General features: G+C 39.7%; 1 protein-coding gene across 1 annotated transcript in view; it reads left to right on the top strand.

The window, feature by feature from the left end:
* The first annotated feature begins 811 nt into the window (after nt 1-811).
* The window catches only part of pax7a (paired box 7a), a 41429-nt gene continuing 20893 nt past the window's right edge, over nt 812-21347 (top strand). The window contains exons 1-5 of the mRNA XM_034138551.1: nt 812-997; nt 2204-2439; nt 3186-3327; nt 3722-3850; nt 21107-21306. Coding sequence (XP_033994442.1) covers nt 910-997; nt 2204-2439; nt 3186-3327; nt 3722-3850; nt 21107-21306 — 795 coding nt within the window. The 5' untranslated portion in view covers nt 812-909. The remainder of the gene's footprint in view (nt 998-2203; nt 2440-3185; nt 3328-3721; nt 3851-21106; nt 21307-21347) is intronic.

Raw genomic sequence — 21347 nt, 5'->3', positions numbered from 1 at the left:
ATTTATTTCAGTTTTTTTGTTTTTGTTTAAATATGGTATATGGGAATTTAATTCAGTATATCCATAGTATATTAACAATAAACTATTTTAACAACTTGCTAAATAAAAACATTTACGAAATTATTTCAGTTTTAATTTCTGCCTCTGCTATTTCTACTATAGAAGCAGTTTTTAGGGTATATATTTTATATATTTTTTCTTGTCAAAGAATGAGAAAGAAAGAAAAAAGAAAAAGAGAGAGAAAGAAAATGGAAATAGCATTTAAAAAGCATTAATATTCCACAGGTTTAAACAGCTGAATGTCAGGGAAGCTGGCTCATTTTGAAAAGACGGGCTTTAGAATAACATTTAGACATAATAACATTTTGAACTGCTTTCTGGTGTATGGAGTCTGATGAGGGAGGCAGCAGTGAATTAAAAGTGGAAAGTGTTGCTGTGATTGGTCGGCCGGCTCCTGGCTAAACCCACTCTCTTTCATCCATAAAAGAAAGGCCAGTGAGCCTATGGGAGCGCTCGGTTGTCTCCTCCTACGACATGCACGAAAGTTGGCCACTTAAACTACTTCCAACCAGCCAGCAGACATTATACTGAACCCAAACTACAACCAGGAAACGAATAACACAGCATTTCTGTCCAACTCAGACACACAACTCCAATTACTCTACTTTGCAGACTTCCCTGTTTGAAGGGATTTTATTTTATTTGTAGCAGTTGTTATTATTTGTGTTATATTTTGGCACGTCCATCGCACCAGAGGACAGCATCACTTATTTTTCCCCGGTGGAAGAAGGTCCAGTTTCTCCGCCTGGGATTGGGATTTCACAGCACACTGAGCATCATTTTGAGCATTTTGAACACATTCCGTTTTTGACTTGGACTGGAGTCCGTTTGTTGTTCGTCCGGGTGGCAATGATGGCTACACTACCAGGAACGATGCCTCGGATGATGCGCCCTGCGCCGGGCCAGAACTACCCCCGAACCGGCTTCCCCCTGGAAGGTAAGAGACATGAAAACGTGTGTGTGATGTTTGAACTTGTGCTGTGACAAAACTCATCAGTCAGCGTGATAGTCACACAGCCCTAGTTCGTTACCGGCGACATGCTGTGAAAATAAAAAGGTGGATGAACAGATACGACCTCCAGTCAGTGATGGTTCTAGTTTACAACCTGAAACCAAAGTGAATAATAAATAGCAACTCGTTCTTTAAGAAATCAACCCACAGCATCTTATTTTCGTGTGTTTTGATTAAGCCTGATAGTATTCTATTGATGTGTGTCTGCTTTTATTTATAACTCGTTTAATTTGACAATAAGTAATTGCTTGTTGTACAGCTTCTACCTGACATATTTGTAATACTTACTCTTATTTTTGTTTTATTTTTTGAAGCTTTCATTTTTAAATTATTCGGAAAATGTTACTTATAATAATTATAGGCCTATACAATGTTGCATGTTAAAATCATTTGTTGTATTCAAATTTAAAGCCACCCAGACACTTATTTATTTGATACAATAATATGTTAGATAACAGAATAAACAGATGGTCCCTTTTTTTGTATTTGTTAATTTTAACACTTTAACAATTTGATTACTCTAGCTTCGATTGTTACACACACACACAAAAAAGCAATCTAATTGGTAATTTATTAAGTTGATGCACACACTCAAGCAGTCTGAACATATGGGCGGAAAAAAGACCACTTTGTATTTGAACGCATTTATGGAAACAGTTTTCCCATTACACCCAGTTCGTGCTCAAGTGCTCTGGACTGAAATGTACAAAAACCACGTAGCTCGCAAGTTACTCGAGCTGCGGGATTTGTTCAAGTGTCCTGCTGCTGGAAATGGCAATAATACACACAGCTAAGATATGACTCAAAGGATCACATCAATATTTGTACAGCATGACTAGGAATAATCAAGGTGGGAAGTGTCACCCTCTTTAGTGTCTCTTGAATGTGAAATTGGATCCTGAAGTGGCCTCGGATACATGCTGTGAGCCAGACTGACGCTGGATGAATTTGGCACGACGCTCTCTTGAAAATGTATAATATGATAATGTGCGTTAACTGCGTCCCATTTAAGAGTCAGCAGCACAGAAAACACGTCACTATTTGCCTCTAATATACGCTGAATTAGCTTCATCTAGCTTGCATTGAAGTGCACATTTTTAAAGAGACTTTTTATTGTTTATTGTGGTGCAGTATCCACCCCCCTGGGCCAGGGTAGGGTGAACCAGCTTGGCGGTGTGTTCATCAACGGGAGGCCCCTGCCAAATCACATCCGACACAAGATAGTGGAGATGGCCCACCACGGCATCCGACCCTGCGTGATCTCGCGACAACTGCGAGTTTCTCACGGTTGTGTCTCCAAGATCCTCTGCCGATACCAAGAGACCGGCTCCATCCGCCCGGGAGCCATAGGAGGCAGCAAGCCCAGGGTGAGTGGGTCCATGGACGGGTCTGGGGGTCACTGCAGCGACACCTGAGTAAAACTGCATGATGTTATTACAGTTGTTTGATAGAGGGCACCATCAAAAAAAGTTTTACCTCCTCTGTTTTATTAATATCAATAGTATTATTAATAATTATAAAATATTAATAATGTGCCTTATTTAACCAGGGACATGTGTCAAGTAAATTGCAAACTACATTTACATTAGAGCCCACCTGTAGGCTAACATCCTTTCTACAGTCCTTAAAGTTCAACTGAAGCTGATATTTTCTTCTTCCAAAATTATTGAAATGTTCTTTAAACAATAAGCTTACTCAGAAACATTTATATATAATATAGTATAAATGTGATATGTGTTTAACGATCTGCCTTCATACATTATTTGTATTAAATGCTGTAAAAAAAAAATGGACACATGTGTTCCATTAAAGGGTTTTTATTATGATAAATATTATTCTATAATGACAAATGTTTTTTTACTGGTGTGGATATTTTAGATTAAGCCATTAAGACATATTAAAGGTTGAAATGTGTTATTGTCCCGGGCATATTATAGGCATACTCACATTTAAGAAAAACAATTTACATCATTGTTTCTTATTTTTGCAATTTGTGTTTGAATATTGAGGATCATCATTTTCTTCATCTTTAAAATGTCTCCAAATTAAAACGGAATTTTCTTTTTTCCTTCCCTTTATTGCCCTCCATTTAAACATTTACAACCTAAAGCAGGTGGCAACTCCTGACGTGGAGAAGCGGATCGAGGAGTACAAGAGAGAGAACCCCGGCATGTTCAGCTGGGAGATCCGGGATAAGCTGCTGAAGGACGGGGTGTGCGACAGAAGCACAGTTCCTTCAGGTGAGGCTTCATCTGGTAAGCTGCACTTTTTTTTTCTTATTACTAGCGAACACTGCAGCATCACTTCTGAACATCACTTTGAATCCAACATGTTTTTAGCCCCAGTTACTGGTAATAACACTTTTCAGTGTAGCAGGAAGCACACTTACAACTGTGTGACCCAGAAAAAAATCCCCCTGTTGGGAAAATTTGCCTTTAGTGCTCAATTGATAATTTTCATTATTGCATATAACGTGTAATTTTTCCATTAGTACACAGTTTTATTTATTTTTCGAACGCAGCTGCTTCATGTGAAACTTTTTTTACTGTGCTTTTTTTTATGGTATCCTAAAAAATGTATTATAGGATTACTTTGGTTCCTTTATGGGTTTTAGAGCTAATCACCCATTTACCTTTTTGTTGCCATTAGTGAGCTCCATCAGCCGCGTTTTGAGGGCCCGATTTGGCAAAAAAGATGGCGAGGATGACTGTGATAAGAAGGATGAAGATGGAGAAAAGAAAACAAAGCATAGCATCGATGGCATCCTCGGTGATAAATGTAAGTTAACAGCAGAAAGTTTATGGCCCTTTTGCATATGTCTGAAATATCGAATTATTATTATTATTATTATGTAGGGAATATTCCAGCCTTGTAAGCAGGAAACAAATGTTTTAAATGGACTTCCTACTTTACGTCCTCTTGGGAAATTGCTAAACGCAGAGAATGTATTCCTGCTTTTAACTACGAGCCAGCAGTTGTTCATTCACTCAATTATTTATGAGAGCCTTGGCAGAAGGTATTTAACTGCAGAAAATTAATTTGTGTAGCGAATTCCTCCTCATTCATTCACTCATTTAACGACCTCTAAACGACAGCTGACAGTTGACCCATTTCACAATCGATGTCAGTTCACTGACATTTCACCACTTGTCAGTTAAAGTGGAAATCAATGTTCATATTATTATTTGCTCTATTAGTAATGCTGCGTGGAGGGGACAATAAAGCTTTGACGCAGGTACTGACTGTCAGTGTTTGTCAATAGTATTTTTTCAAGCTTATAATAACCTTAAATGTATTAGTATCTCCCGTGGTGAATGAAATATTTGCAGTAGCCTATATTATAGCCAACATGTAAAAAAAAAAATCAAACGGGGACGTTAAAAAAAATTAGAGTTTGAACAAGTAGCGAGGGTTTTATTTAAGTTATTAAATACGAGTAGACTTTTTTGACATTTTACAAGAGAAACCTCTGCATTTATTGTCAAATGTTATGTCACATTATGTTTAGTGCTTCGTTTTTCTTTCTTGCTATGAAGTGAAAAATTCTTCCATCCAAACGATTTGATCGAATTTGATGATCAAACTTGAGTGAATGGGGTCTAGATAAGTGTTTACAAAAGCCTCAATTTTTACCCTTAAAGACACTGCCAAAACATTTTCAAACTTGAAGATGAACTTCACGAGCAAACCTCCCCTCCATTGACGCTTTTCTAAAGTGAGGAGTCCGAGGTACAAAAGCAAATCCTGGAAAGCAGGGCAGCGAAAAGGAGAGTATGGACCCGTCCATTCTCATTCAAAAATCGGGTAAAAGGGAGAAAACTTTGGACAAAGGGCAAGGAGAGACATAAAAGGAGATGAATTATTCAGTACGCCCCGCTGGTAGATAGTTTTGTAATTTTGTATAATGGCCCGTTGGAGAATAATCAGTTGATAGCGTGAAAACGGTCTCTTTTTTTGTGACACCACGCGTTAATGTTATGAGAAAAATGTCAACATTTTGTTTCAAATACCTCAACTGTCTACGTAGATGGTTTATAACTCCTGCATGCTGGCTATAAGTGACCAACATTTTTTGGAGAGCCTGCTGTTACGCACAGCTCAGACGCGTAAAACTGAGGACATGTTTTCTGAGTAACGTGATAGTTTGACTTGTAAAGTGTTAACTTAATTATTATTGACTGTTTGTTGTTAGCGCCAAATATCAACCTAATGTTCCTGCTTCTATTCTGTCTTAGCTCAGCTTGTGTTTTAAATTGGGACTCAATTACGTTGCTATAAAAAGAGACGCACCCTCTGCGTAAAGCAGTTTAGACTACCGGCATCCGGATGGCATTTAATAATGTTAATACTTATTAGAGTAAGCACTGGAAACGATGGTTGCTGAATAGGTGGCTGTGTTCGTGCCGGTTGTAATAGCTCGCAGGCATGGTAAGAAATGTATTTATCCCCAATCAGCCCCTCACTCTCCGAGTTTGAAGCACAGCCCTTATGTGGAGAGGGGTTTTAAAGCAGATTAAATAGAGCCTTTTATTTCTTTTCACTTTCATCTCAGAGCGGAGCTCACAGTGGCTCGCCCAGGGCACAAAATTCATGAGATTTTTTTTTGGTTTACTTATCCAGATTTTAAGACTTTATTTATTTATCTATTTGTTTATTAGCCCTGTGTATTGGATTTTCTCAGAGGTTACATCACGGATTTATCCCAGCTTTAATCTATCTTTATTAAACATGTATTCAAACTGCTAAACACATTATAATATTGTAAATGTTGTTTTGTGGCTTAGTCAACTGTTATTTATCAGAAGGATGTAGAAGAAGCTGAACCAACCGAACAGTCACTAAAAATAGTTTTCACGCTGCTTTATTGGCCCTTTTTATTCTGAAAGTCGTTAATCTTATGTTGATCATCGAGTGAAGATCTTGGTCCACAAATGTTCTGTTGTGCAAAAATAAATTGGTGCGCACTTAAATGGTCATGTACGGCTGTTAAAAATATGTGTCTTTTAATTACGCGCAAGAAAATTGAGCAAGGTTGCATTGCATGTGCAAACTTGGACATCCTTTTGTTTAACGCCACACCGCTCTGAAAGAAAAGGTGTAGCAGCTGTCCGGCGTCCATCTGCCTCTCTGACGCAACCAACCTGACCGTTAGCCGAGGTGGAGACAGGCGATGGACACTTCAGCAAATCGCAGGATTACCTGAGGTCCTCAATCTAATTAAACAGATGTCAACTGGGATTATTTCCGAGCATCAGGGAGGGAAAGTGACAGAGCAGCGGAGAGGTGTGAGGAAGTGTGACAGACCAAAGAGGTTAGGACTGGCTAAAAAGAGGCTTTTATATTCAGAGAAACAGTATTTGTTTTTGGAATGGGTGTTATGCGTATTTCCTCCCACAGTTTAACAAAAAATATATTATTGAGAATATAATTATCTAGACTTCTTTTCTATCCCCGTTTCAGCATGCTGTGATTTACCAGTAGATGTTTGTTAAATTACGTCAAACAATTCCCTTAAAACGGTGTATATTTTTTTATTCCGGTTTATCCTCCACTCACAGGTCAATTTATGGTTTCTTTTAAAACACAAAAAAATAATAGATTTCTGCTGTTATTATCAACTCGGCCTATAGTGATGTGTGAAAAGCTGCCCCTTCCCCACGTCACAAACACGCACGCACTAACACACACTTTCGCACACGCACACCCAGTCTCTAAGTGTATGGTAATATAATGTAGCTATATTTCGGGTCTAAAGCCGTGCTGAATGAGAAGGACAGGGGAATGAAGCGAGAGACCACTTCAAACAAATCCATCTGGAACAGTGTGTGAGAGAGATTCAGTGAAAGTATGGGGAAGTTATTTAGCTATTAATAACGTTTTTTCCTCAGGCATTGAGAGTGGCTCCATCTGCACTTTCTCGCAGCTATTTGGCTGGGTGGAAATTGAGGGAGACCCAAATGTTGGGCAGAGATAACATACCCATCATAGCCCAGACCCTGCGCTGTGCTTCACTGCATTAAACTCGGATTAACCTCCCCTGTCCCCGCAGCCACTCAAGCCACATTTCACTGGAATTTACATCGGTAGGCCTACATTTATTCTTATAGAGGGGGCAGGAGCTGAAAGACGCAACATCATCATCCATAATAATAATAATAATAACAATAATAACATTAATAATCTTAGGGCTATTTGTATTTACAGTAAATCAATACAATTAATGAGGGCAGAAAAATATAGTATACCTATTATTAAATATTGAGTAAAACATTAACATTTTAGAATTTTAACAGCATTCATCTGGCTTGCTTTAACAACACTTGTGTTATGTGTAGCCTATATATAATAACTACAATGTTCACATTACATAAAGATATGTATATAGATTTTTTCACTTTGCTCACTTTCGTTGTAAAGACTGCTGCATCTTTGGTTGACCATCTCTGAATCTAAAGGATATTTTTCTGTTTTGTTTTCATTGTTCAGATGATAGCATAAATTATTGTTACTTGTCATCTATGTGTATGATTGTAACAAACCAGCAGAAATGGCTGCTCAATATCACCCTCAATATTAGCAAAACATTACGATTATTGAGCGAATTTTAAATTGCACCAGAACGAAATTGTGTCATTTTTTATTTTGCATGTTGTTTTTTTAAATGCAAAACGGTGGTGTAATTTGTCGCTAATGACATATTGCGATGTTCTTATGGTGAGGAGTTACTACTAGTGTAACAAATTAGCCTATTGGTTCCAGCAAGGTAACATGGGCAAACCGTGCAACATAATAACATGAAACCCATTGCTTATGAGTAATGAGTAATGCATCAATTTAAAGGAGTGCAGTTTAAGCTTGTAGGCCTACCATATACTGTAGAGACGTTTCAGTGTCTGGAGCTTGAAGTGTCGGCAGCATTAAGCACACAAAATAAAAATGGAGTAGGCTTAAATTCATTCTGTGCTGGCATTTGACTTTGATCACATCAGAAATATTCATGGACGCACAAACAGTGGCTCTGCCACCATTATCCCGGCTGACAGTGATACCTCTCAAGGCTGTCTATTAATTAAAGTGGCGCTTACCATGTGGGACGACTCCCTATCTGGGCACAAAAATGATTTTTCCATCTCTTGTGGGGCTCTTGAAAAGGGGCAATCTTTCCTCTCCAGCTTCTTGTGGGAAATGTAAAAGTGTACAGAGGAAGACATGGGGATTTCTAGCTCATTTATAAAGACGAGTTTATAATCCTTTCCTGCTTAATAACTTAAAAGGATTCAATTTCTCCCCTCATTTATGGGGTTATGATCACACATTGTTAAGCGCAGATAGTAACATTTCAAGGTTAACATTTCCTGCTCGAAAATATCAGAATAAGCTGTAAACCCATAGGTGCCCTTTGTTTAGCCTGCTATTTCCCCCACAAATGCTGATAGGCCTTTTTTAGATGTTGTTACTATTAATGTGATAACAAGGATGAAGCCGATGTAGACCACGTTGATAAGATGCCTCTATGCCACCGAACATTTTTAAATGATACGACATTTAATTATAGCATATAATTTCACCATCGAGAATTAAACTCAGTAGGCTTACGCAGACTCTGAGGATTGAATGTCTGGTTGGGGGTCTCAAACCATATGAGACAAATTAAAGAGGAAGCGTTGCCCTCCAGGTATCCTGTCGCAGCAGTAGGGTGCTTCAGCGCGGCTCTCATTTCGGTCTGTGTTTTATTTCGCCAATTCTCACTATGGGGCTCCGGGATCCTGCCTGCAGGGCGGTAGTCCAAAAGAAATAGAGAATCCTCATATTTTTTGTTTGTTTTAACTTTCTCTCTCTCTCTCGTTTTCTCTCTTTTCTGTCTCTCTCTCTCTCGCTCTCCATTCTCGCGCAAATGCACACAGCTTTTTCACGCGCATCACACTCATGTCAACAGGTGTGGAAATTAATAATAACACGTTGAGTAGTTGAAATATTTCTCAGTGAATTAATTTTTTCACCACAAAATTCTTTCTTGAAGTAATTCATTTCGAAATGTCTTAAATTGCTTATGTTTTTTAAATTAGCTATTTGAGTTGTCAGTTTGTTGATATATTATAATGTTTCTAGAAGTAAATTAAGTTTTTTATTTTGGGAAATGTTTTTAGTGTTGACAGATAACTGGTTCTGGTAAATATTGCCCTCACAATTTTATACAATATACCATATTTTGGTTGATATGATTAAATATTTTGTAATTTAAGTTGAATTATTATTATTATTATAATAATTATTATTTCTATTGTTGTTATTATTATTATCATTTTACCAGCCATACTGCGATCGCCCCAAACATTTACATTTCCACTTGAGGCGTTAAATGAATTCCACAAATTGCCACCGCTTTGTTAGCACTGAAGTTTAATTGGCTGGAAGAAGATGAATGAGGCTGACAGGAATCAGCTGTCCAGAGATTCCCCTGTGAGTCTGACTCGGAAATCATAACCTGCCCAGCTTTTCCTCCCCTGGAACCAGCTCGTTGAACTTGTCACATCTAATTAGGGTGTTAAAACGCAGAGAGTGCATCGCTGGGAAACAGTAGGTGGTTGGTCCGGGGCAGCCAATAAGGCCTTTTTGGGTCAGATGGTGGAGGTGGAGGGGGGGGGGGGGGGGGTTGCAGCGTGGTTGGATGGATGTTGTTGAATTGGACCGCTGCGGGGTTTTATTTTCTAAGCAGGCCCTTTTTTCCGCTATTACTTCAATTATGGCCATCCAGCAGGCTAAACAGGCCAGCCTTCATGGACTGTAGCCTTGCTTTAATTAGGTATGAAATTAATTAGAGCAGACGTCTATTAAAGACTTTTAAGTTTGGCTAATTTTGTTTCTCCACAGAGTTTAAAGGTGTAACAGTGGATTAATGGCTTACAGCCAAAATTACATTTTATTGCATCCCATCATTTCTGCCTGTCTAGCAGGTGCCAGGCAGTTTTGAAATTAAAGATATAGAAATTAAAACTAAAATCTTAAAATGTATTTGATAAATATAATAAAACATAGACATTTTTATTTGTATCAAAATATTTTCTCTTAATTCTGAAAATTACATTTTTTATATATATATATATTTTGGGATTCTCATTTTATTTTGGCAACACATTTTTGAATCATTGTCAAGCTAAGAGTAACATTTGTGCAAAAGTGAAACTACAATGGTCTTGGACCACTTTTATTGAATCCTTTTTTTCTTGTATTGGTACAAAAAGGCCCTGTGATGTCTGACAGCCTACTCTCACCATTGTTAGACGAACAGCCACTAGAAAAGGACGAGAGAAAGAAGAGGGAGGAGAAAAGACCCTTCTGTTATTTTCTGTCTTGAGACTTGCTGCATAGACTATTCAGGCAAGTTGATGAACTCCTCCAAAAAGTGTATTAAGGGGCTGAAAACAATAAGAACTAAAGCCTTTGGGTGCCTGGGCAGACAGTTTATAAACTAGCTGCTATTGTGCCTCAAAGGCAGATGCATGAATACTTTTGAATAGGGGCCTTCAAACTGACACGATCAGGCTGGACAGCAGCGGTTTTAAAGGGAGAGGGTGCTTCTGCAGCTCAGATCTCTGCCTCTTCCTGCATTAATGTACATCTGCAAAGGAAAGGGGGAGGAGAAGGAGCTGGGCAGTGTCTGTCATGGACACGCCAAATTACCCTTTGGTTTTGCACTAAATGTGTGCTTAAAAAAAATTAAAAGAAGATATATTTGTTTTGGACTTTCCTCCGAGGAAGTTGTAGTTTATAAAAACAGAGTATGTCGTCATGTTTATTTATTCCTGAAGAACAGAGATAGTTTTTTAACTGCATCACATTTGGTGAAATGCAAGCCAAAGAACGTCTGTCCTGTGAATCATAATAAAAGCAGATGGTTTAATACCTTGCTTTCTATTTTCTCCTCCTGCTAATGTTATACTTGGACCTATACTGGGTGTGGAAATTGCACAAGCTGTTATTTGGAAACCAAGAGCAGAGTGTGACAATTGGTCTTCCCTGTTTGTGTTGGATTTCAAACGAAAAGCTTTCTAGTATTCCTGATCATCTATGCACCCAAAAGGAGACAGAAAGAAAGGCAGAACACTGTATGCTTTGACAACGTGGATTCACTGTTGATATTTTTCTCTCCTATTTTGAATGGGGAACACTGGTTACGCGCACTCAAGAAGATACATTATTCCCCTCCTTTTCAGTAAACAATAGACTGTCACTCTTTATCCCTCTTCCCTCCTCTGTCCCTCCCTCTCCAGCTTTCTCTTTTAGTCCTCTCAGTCTCTGGCTCTGTGCCTCACAACATCAGAGGGAGTCCAGTGATTTGTGACCCCAGCAACCCACACTTAATCTCGCTAAAGAGGGGGAGCATCCAGTTTGCAGTTTGGCGGGCCCCAAATAGACCAAGCCTGCTCTGGCAGGTGTCAACATTAGCAAACAATTGGTCCCCAGTCCCATGCCCCGTACCCCAGTGCGACACTGAACCTAAACTATTTGAGGCGTGCTGAAAGGAGCCACATAATAGGGAATGTGGAGGGGGAGGAGAGGAGGGGGAGGACAAGGGAGAGATTACACTCTCAGACAGCTATTAGCAGGGATGAGGCTTTTCTAAACAAACAAAAAAAGAAGACGATCAATACTGTGTTAGTTTACCAAGTGGAGCCATCATTGTGGCTTTGGAGTATTTATTTTCTGCTCCATTGTTTTTCTCGACTTCGCAAACGTCTGTGGGCCGTATTGGCAATCCAATTTAGTTTGGAGGGGGCTCCCTGGGAGGCCTGTTTTCTTCTCCCGGGCAGTTGTGTGTTTGTTGGCGAATTCACTTGCAGTGGGCAGTTCATTCATAGATGTTGTGTTGTAATGAATCCTGATTGGTTGGTATTACCTTTGATAGTGGACGGCGACGGGGCTGTCCGCAGGGGAAACAACACTCAGCGGTGACAGAGCTCTGCTTCACCCTGTGGGATTGCAGCCCCTCTCCTTCATTAGACAGGAGTGTCTTAGCAAAGAGAGCAGAGGAAATGGGACGAGAATGAGTTGACATGTGTACTGTTGCTGCTCTCGAGTGGATATGTGTCTTGACAAGAGGGCCAATGTTTTTTTAAAGGCCATTTATTTATCTCTCACTGCTGATGCTCAGCCCTGCCAGGAGGAGAGACAAGTGTTCTCATCGCGGGAGATTAGTTTCAAAGGTTCTAATGGAAAAAACCTATAGTTATTGGAAGAAATCTCATTTAATTGCTTTGAGATGTCCTCTTGGCATATTTGCTCCTGGCCTGCAGAAAGAAAAAAATACAACCAGTTCAATTCAGGTAACATCTGCTGAAACAAACCTCCTGGTGCAGTAACTGCACACATTACTAGAGAAGCTGACATGGTTTTGCTGCAATAAACAAGCGTAATTAACTGACCTCATGACCCCTGCAGACAATGGTGCCTGTTGTCAGAAAGCACCAATAACAATGTCAACGAGCAATAAAATGATTCTGAGCATTCAAGGCATTAAGGACATTACACAACAGAGAGAAGAAGCCCCAAACCCAGAGGTAAAACATAACGTTCAGTTCAGTGAATTGCCAATGGGGACAGACAGTTTACAGAGTAATTTTCCCTTCAAGCTACATTTTATTAACCATGTAATTCCATAAATCATCGTCACTTTAACTAATAAGTTATCTACCAAACAACATAAATGTTGTTGCCGGCTGTCAACAACGACAAAGGCCTAATATTTTGTGAAAGATCCTCTAGTAATTCTTCTGTTTATTTATGTAGTCGGCATCAATCTTGAGTCAAGTAATGGCGTGCAGTTTCCTCTTAGATTTTAACCAAATATTATCTTGGAAATCAGTACCATCTTGTATTTATGACTCTTTTGTGTAAAATGAACTACTGTCCTTTGTAAACCAAAAAGCTAGTTTTTCATAACTGCAACAAATATCCTACAACATTAAGGCCCACATTTAACATTTTGTTACATTTGCTTCACTTCGGTAGTTAAGAGATATTCATTGTGATGAGTGATTGGAATTAAATCAGATATTTTTTTGTATTTAGTCTTGCAATCCTGTCATTATGTTGATCTGTTTTGGTTAAACGTAGCATGTTAAAACCCCACTATTTAGCTTGAGAAATATATATAGTGTAATTGAATTTCCTGCCTGTCTGAGGTAATCTTAGTGAACATTTTAAGATGAACAGTGGGAATAATAAGCGGGACCTTTGGCAGGAACTGATTTTTGTCTTGGTGATTAAACCATTGTTATCCTGCCAAACAATAAAGCTGAAGGCTCACACAAATGAGTATACAGTAAATCAGGACATCTAAAGCTTTATTATGTCCATGTTAAATTGTGCAATGGATGAGCAGGTCAGAGCCACATCATTTATTGAAAGAAATGTAGTATCCCCCAATTCGCCTTGCCACCTAAGGTTGTCAAACTCTGACAGCTGGCACAGATCGGCGACAGTGTGTTGCATTATGACCATCCACTGGTTACCATGGAGCTGCATTAGAAAAGACAAAAGGCATTTCTGGCTAATTTTATTACAATACAGGAATAGCCCACATAATGTGCAACAGTAATTACGTTTAGCACAGTGCGCCCATGCTCTCCCTCAGTGATGAATGAGAAACATTGACCATGGTCTGCTAGTTTAAAAATCGCCATTAGGCCATGCTACTCAGGGCCAGAACATTTCACATTTTATGCTCTTGATGTGCTTCACCACTGAAATATTCATTTGTTTTAATTGTGCATGTTTTTTCAAATCCACAAAGACAATAAACATGTTCCCTAAGTGTTGCAAATCGGAAATGTGTTTTTTCCACCAAGTTAAAATGTGTAAGCGGTTGTCCAAACAGTGGGGTGGAGCTCCTGTCCTTGCCGACTAAATAACAACTTCAAATGTTGTCCGCTATTTTCAACTAATGGGCTTATTTCTGCATCGTCAGTCATTCTCTCCTTGGGGAACATGTAGTCTCACTATGAAAAGCTTTGCTACTGTGCCACATTACATCCCCTTAATATGGAGGGATCGCAGAAATTAAAGCCAAGCATTGTAATGCTTCACTGTGCCTATAAAAGGCTCTTTACAGGAAATCTTCATTAAATTGTTTTATAGAAAAAGAGACAGATTGTTTACTTTCAAATCCACTGTCAGTTTACTAACAAAGTGGGAAATGATAGTATTTTTGAATTGTGTTTAATAGTTTCAAATTGAATGATTACGGAGACATTCTTCTGAAGTTTTAAAACCATCAATACTGTTTTCCATTTAATCCAATTATAGAGATGTCTCAATGGTTCACAGTAATAAGATAATATTCAGACTTAAATCCAAAAGGCCATTTGAGCTTTAAAACATTCAGGTAAATGCAGTGGGTTTTAAAAAAAAGAGAAACCTGCCAATTATTCAAATATATGTAGTTTTTGCGGGGGCGTTAAGTCCTGAGTTTCTATTTAAGTTTCCAAGAACTCTTCTTTCCTTTTGAGTGTCCTCTATATCACACAAACTTTTTCACAATATTTGCTGCCCAACCATGTCCAGAAAATTAGGAAACTTCCCTCGGGCACATAAAAATGTCCGCTGTGCATTCCTATACTGTGCCAAGTAATCTCTCTTTGGCTTTGTTGAGAAAATGATTTGTTCCTCCAGGAGACCTCGGCTCATAGCCCTGAGACGTTACTGTTTGATTTCCTGCGTAGGTTTTTAGAGCTTTTTGCTGGGGGACCGAGGCTCTGGCTCCAGTGCCATTTGGCAAAGACCCCCATGGGCTCCTTTTTACTTTCTTGTGCTTTCTGTTAATTTCATTACTTTCTCTGTGACCTCAATTAGCAAAGACTCGAGCTCAGGCGGTGACATTCTGCAGAGAGAATCTGGTGCGAAGCAAAGAGAGGGGGCAACAGTCCTAACAAGGTTTACATGTTGTATCCTTGCAAGTCTTCAAGGCTCTGTTAGATCTTTTTAGCATCCTTTTTCCCCAAAACTTCCACAGTAAAAGTATTAGTTGATCATTTTTCCAGTGAATTTACACATGTGGTATTTTGCTTTGTGTAAATGACGATGTCTAACATATGTATAATTTTAGAATTGCTTTTAATATCTAAAGAATTAAAGAAAGACTTAAGTATATCTAAAAACAAATAATTATAATATAATCATATTGTTTAAAATCCTAGTTTTAGAGTATTAAAGGGAAAGAATCCCACCCTTCACGCTTTCACACTCAGGCAGTGCAGAGGCATGGGGAGTCAATATGTCAGCGTTTATGGATGCCCTGCGGAGCTGCACAGGGCTGTCAGGCCCCTATTCATGCTCTAATGGCCCCCCGAGGAGCTCGTCTCTCTGGGCTGAAAAGGCCGGGAGGCCCAGTGGACGCCCTGTTGTTGAAGGTGAGCGTGCGCTCTCATGGACGCGCCGCGCCTTCATCCATATGACAAGAGCCATAAAAGAGCATCGCTCTCGCTGCTTCTCCCTCTCAGTCTCCTCTGCTTTCTCTTGCGTCTCCCCCATGCTCCCTCCTCTCTCCCACTTTCTCCCCACCTCAAACAGAGAAAAGGGGGCTAATTGTTTGTTGTGAGAGCCAAAGATTATAGAGCCTCCCATCATTCTTCGTCCCTTGCCTTTTTCGCCTCTTTTTCAAGCCCCCTACTCTTTCTCTAAAGAATGTGATTCTGTCCGAGAGACAAGGGAAGAAAAGTATTGGAATTTTCCTGGAATGTGTAAAATAGCCTCAAACTCTGACACTGTTAGTGAGAGGTGCGGTGTTTGGTCTTATTTCATCAGATAGTTGTTTAGTCTGTTGGACGTTTTATTCACTTTTTACGTAAAAAAAGTAATAAGGAACTTGAAGTTGTACACAAACTGTAGAGCTTTACTTCACTTCTGCTTTCCTTTCCTGCTTGACTTTTCTAACCACTTGAAATAGATTTTTGGCCAAGTGCGCCTGGTCCTTGGCCCTCGGCCACCAGCTATAAACTGGTAATTGACATGATAGGCATGAGATCAATCTGAATCCAGTGACATCTGTCCATAAAGGTGAGCTTAGCATGATGTAATTTCTGATAGACGTCAGAGTTTTAATATCCTTATGTAAAGTTACAAATCTCATCCAGATTCAATTTCAGCTAAATGTCATATTACGGCCCAGAGAAGGTCACTGACAACCAGAGGAAATTGATGATGCATTTCGGCATGTTACCAAACCAAGTAAACAGTTAACTTGATTTTTCCACATACAAAGTCTTTTAACAAATTGTTAGTTTGTTTGTATCTAAATATTTAAATCTAATATGAGGAATATCCAATTATGCAAAGGCTATGCTCGCTTCTAAAGTTTTTGTTTTTGTTTTTCACTTGCATGCAGATAACTACAGGAAGAGATTATTCATAGAGAATGTGTCTTTAAACCATTCTGGTTATCGCTGTCGTCTATCTTGTATTCACATAAGGTTCCTATCTCAGATACATCCTTCGGTAAATGCCTTGAATCACATGCCTTCTTTGACTTGGCAACCCCTTTGGGATGAACAGGCAAGTGCATTAAGCAGAGACGCGCACCATTCTCAGAGAAATGCAAATTGGGAAGTTGTTAGTTATTTGATGTTGCAGCACGATCCCCCCCGCCCCCGAAACATCCCTCCACTCCAGTGTTGGTGGTTGAATCGCATGCAGTCCTGGGGACAGGCAGGGCTGTTTATATGCAGGCCTGGAGCAGCAAAGACAGCACAGAGACAGATGCATGTCAGAGATAGCAGATCCCATCTCAGGCAGATGCCTCTTATCACAGGCCTGTTTGCATAATTAGTCCTTTTGATATTCACCCCCTCTGACTGACAAAAAGTATAATTGCAGTATCAACTACGACAAAAGGTAGGCACAAAATAAACAAGTCAACATAAACAGGGAGAAAAGACGCGGTGTTATTTTTGTCCTGTGGGAAAAAAAGAGGGAGGAAAAAACAGCATTTTAAACTAAATCTGCTGTCAGTCACAGTCAACTGGTGTGACTCGGTGCTCAGAGGCTGGTCCTGTGAATGCCTTCAAAACACAGAGCGTGAGGCCTGATTGTAATTATGCTGGAACTAATATGCTTTTCAAAATGAGCCATTATGAGCTAATGCTGCACTGCCAAAGCCCTGTCTGTTTTTGTCCCTCTGTCTTGGATAGTTTGCAAAGGTATGGCTGATATTGAGGCCATGGGTTATGATATCAGAGACAGTCTGCTAGGATGAGCGCTGATTTACTTTAAGCTAATACTGCTCACAGGTGAGTCAGAGATGAAGGATATAAAACACCTGACAACTGCACCGGGCTGTTATTTTTAAACAAGTAACTTGCAACTTCTAATTATTGTTACATTATATTTTCACTAAGAGAAAGACATTTTTTTTGTTCATCTTTTACGCTTGCAAAATAACATTTAAGTTTTGTCACTGTGTCTATTTTTTTTATTTATTCTATTTTTTTCATGATAGATTTTTTCTCAGTACTGATACACCTCTTAAAATTATGGATATCTACCCATTCAACTTTTTTCTTTGTGATATTCATATAATGGCTCAATTTAATGTTTTTCATATATCAAGTTTTACTTCTAATATTCATTGCGATGCTTAATCATGGACATTTACTCCAGAACATAGTTTGGGGAATTTTCACTGAGAACAAGGTTCAGATGCACGTATTTAGCCACATTTTTCAACAACCTGGTAGCGATGAAGTTTATTGCCGTTGTTCTGAATCGTAAATCTGTAACCTTACAGATCACTTGGCTAATTGCCGGCATTGAGCATACAGCTGTCTGTTTAATCAGCATTACCTCAGCGTCTCGGGGGTAAAGGTGGAGGACTGCAGGAGTCCGAGGGGTTGGAGGGAGAAGAAGGGAAGAAGAGGAGGTTGGGAGGGGGTCGATAAGAAAAGGGGAGGGGTTTTTAGGAACCGGGCCGATGATGAGGATCCCATCTGTAGTCTGAGGGGTCTGTCTGTGGGGTCAGCAGAGGAGTATCAGGGGGGAGAGCAAGCTTTAAACCTCATAGTAACCTTAAGACTATTTACTAGCAGCACAAGTCCTTCAAGAGTAAGGACTCAGTTTTATCTAAAAGGTCTGGTCAGAATTAAAAGACCATTACAGATGAGTAACACCAGGGGGAATAAATGTTGTGGTTCTCCACATCATTAGTGATAGTTTATACTATGACATCAGCTACATTAACGTTATCAACTGTTAATCACTGTAAATGTTATTGTTCATCAACTGTGCAACCAAAATGTGTTTTTCGGGTTTGTAACGCCCAAGTGTTTTGTCAATTATATTCAGAACCATTAACAATAAGTCAGTAATTATTCATTTCCAATAAGACCTTTTTAAACCATCTCCTGTATTGAAAACATCCATTTCACAAGTTATGACATTCATTACAATTTAGTTTAAGATAGCTCTTATTTAAACAATTCCCAGGTGTTATTTCTAATCTTAATCAAGAAACTAGACAAAGCAATGTGTAAACCTGATTAACTCCTATTCATAATAGGTGCGCTTTTAAATCAATATTGAGGAAAAACCTCAGAGGGCCCCTGCAGGAGAGTACACGGCAGTAATCATGCCCACTGGATGGGACATAATTAGATTCTAATTGGATGATAAGTAATGAAACAAGGCATGAGTGGGTTATCAATATCCAATGAACCTGTGAATGGTATTAGCGCCGTCGTATTATAGGAAGGTGTAATCAAAATGTACCTTTTTGTGCCGAGAGACCATTAAGGAAATGACCTCGACAGCCCTGCAGGGATTTTGTGCGATAAGTCTTATTTTGTATTTGATTGTTAACATTGGCCCATGTGTGAGGGGAAAAAGAGACTTACAATTAAGATTTTAATGTCCCTTTTGTCGAGAAAACGGACAGAAAAAAAACATTTATCCAATCCAGCTTGTGAATAATCGTTCTTCAACAGACTATTGTAACACGCTGGAAGTTAAAAAGGAATCAGTGTCAGACTCATTTCTTTTTATAATAACATGGAGCTCAGCCATGTGTTTTAATGTATTTTCTTTCCTCTATTCGTCAAATGTAGTCGGCATATAGATGAGGTTTACGTCCAAAACCAATTCCCAGTTGGCCCGGTGCTGCGTGTGCCATTTTCCATTTTCCCTCGCTCATTACAGGCACGGCTGTTGACCTTGTGCTTCTGGTCCATGTACAAGAGCAGATGTGTTGTCTCTGTCGGCTTAATGGAGAGCAGCAGTACAAGCTATTGTCTGCTTAGGTGTATCAGTCATTAGCCTGATAGCATGCTAAATGTGACACTGATTGCCACAGCAGTCTACTTGCAATGTAAAGTCTGTGAAAGCACCTCAAACAAAGGAGGGGAAAAGAAAATAATTTGAGGAGGAGAAGCCTTACTCAGAGCCCCTTGAGTATGTGTCTACTCCGGCCCCCTCGTCTCCCTGTAGGACACAGAGGTGACTTTGGAAAGTGATCTGCAGACTGCTGGGCTGGTCTCAAGTGTCGTCATGGCGAGTTACTGGGCAAATGGATATACGCATCCTCATGAAAACCAACAAAGGGATATGTGGTGTATGTACATATTCAACTTTGTATGTTCAAGGGTGTTCTGCAGCAGAGTGAGCCCGTGCTTCAAGAATCAATCTTTATTAAAAAGGATAAGACTGAAGAATTGATTTAATGAATGCGGCCTCATGTCCTGCGGCCACATGTAATCCGCAGAGAATCATTGAGCATGAGCTCAGGGGGACAAAAATGTTCGTAGAAGACTCATAGAGTGGCCTGTAATGATAGTCTCCATATAATCCCATAATTCCTTGTTTAATTAAACTCTGGAGCTGGCCTTGAGACTCCGCCAGCTCTGTTGCTCTTTTGTTCTCACAGTTGTTATTTGGAGGCTAGGTTTGAGTATTCTTTTGTCCACTTATGTTCAAAGGTTTGACTGAAGTGAGCTAAAAACAGAGATTGAAGCTGTTAAACAATGAATTAGACGGTAGGCACTCACTCGGGTGAGACATTCAGGTGAGCATTATAGTTTTTATTGGAGCTGAATAGCGAAGGGCCTCTGTCAGAAGCAGAAATCTCTTCTTACACCCTCTCCTTCAATATCTCCCTTTATTTTCCCTCTCCCACACTTTCTGGACTGTGCATGATGCAATCCAACTAGGCCTAGAGCAACACTGGCACATCACGCCGCCTTGTCAATGTCTCAATGAGGAAATTATGAAAATATGAATTTTATGACATGAAATGAAAAGGGCCATGTAGTTTGAATAGACATGCAGAGGAGGTGAAAATGATGCAATTTTCTAAATTCAGTTATAATGGTAATGTGCAATGGTAATGCGTATTTGCTGTCAAAAATTTCCCTGTCGGCCTGGATTGTACAGCTTTGTGCAGTATCTATATTCCTCGAGCAAAAATTCAGCTTAGTTGAATGCCTAAAAAGTAATGTAAAATATGTTCTAATTCATTTAATGACAGCAGATGGAAACACATGGGACTGAATGGTTTTGGTGTGATATTGTGTTCTATTTTACACACTTTGGCTGAGCTGTGTATGAGCAGTGTGCCCTGGGCCAATGAGAGAGAAAAGCAGGGTGAGGAGCAGCAAGGTGGCCTGTGCAGATTAACCCCTCTACCCACCGACACCCCCGCACCCCTTCAGCCCTCTGCCTGCACTGCCTCTGGGGCCCCTCGCAGAGGCCGGATTGTGTATCAGGCCCTTCTCTATATTAAATAAATATCCACAGATTAAGATAATATTCTCCCAGTTGTATATTCAGAGAGAGTAGCTGTCATTGCAATCCTCTGTGTTGCCGGTCCCGCTCTCTGGAGCAACAAAAGAGGCTCCAAAATGCAGATAATGCTGTTAAAGCTCCTTCTTGATCAGTTGCAGCTCACATTTGATGCTATTTTCTACAAACACCCCTCAGTTAAATTACACAAATCAACTAGATTTCATTCCATGATCACACAGATGCCCTCTGTCTTTTCTTTCTTCACCTCAGCTAACCGCACAGACGAAGGTTCAGATGTAGATTCGGAGCCCGACCTGCCCCTAAAAAGGAAGCAGAGACGCAGTCGCACCACCTTCACCGCTGAGCAGCTGGATGAGCTGGAGAAGGCCTTCGAAAGGACACATTACCCAGACATCTACACCAGAGAGGAGCTGGCTCAGAGGACAAAACTCACAGAGGCCAGAGTACAGGTGAGACACCCAGAACAAGAGAGAATTGTGATGTAGCATGC

This window comes from Trematomus bernacchii, unplaced genomic scaffold (genome assembly GCF_902827165.1).
Source record: "Trematomus bernacchii unplaced genomic scaffold, fTreBer1.1, whole genome shotgun sequence".
NCBI classification, from domain to species: domain Eukaryota; kingdom Metazoa; phylum Chordata; class Actinopteri; order Perciformes; family Nototheniidae; genus Trematomus; species Trematomus bernacchii.
The sequence above is the reverse complement of the archived record's forward strand: the minus strand, read 5'-3'. Positions and strand labels throughout refer to the sequence as shown.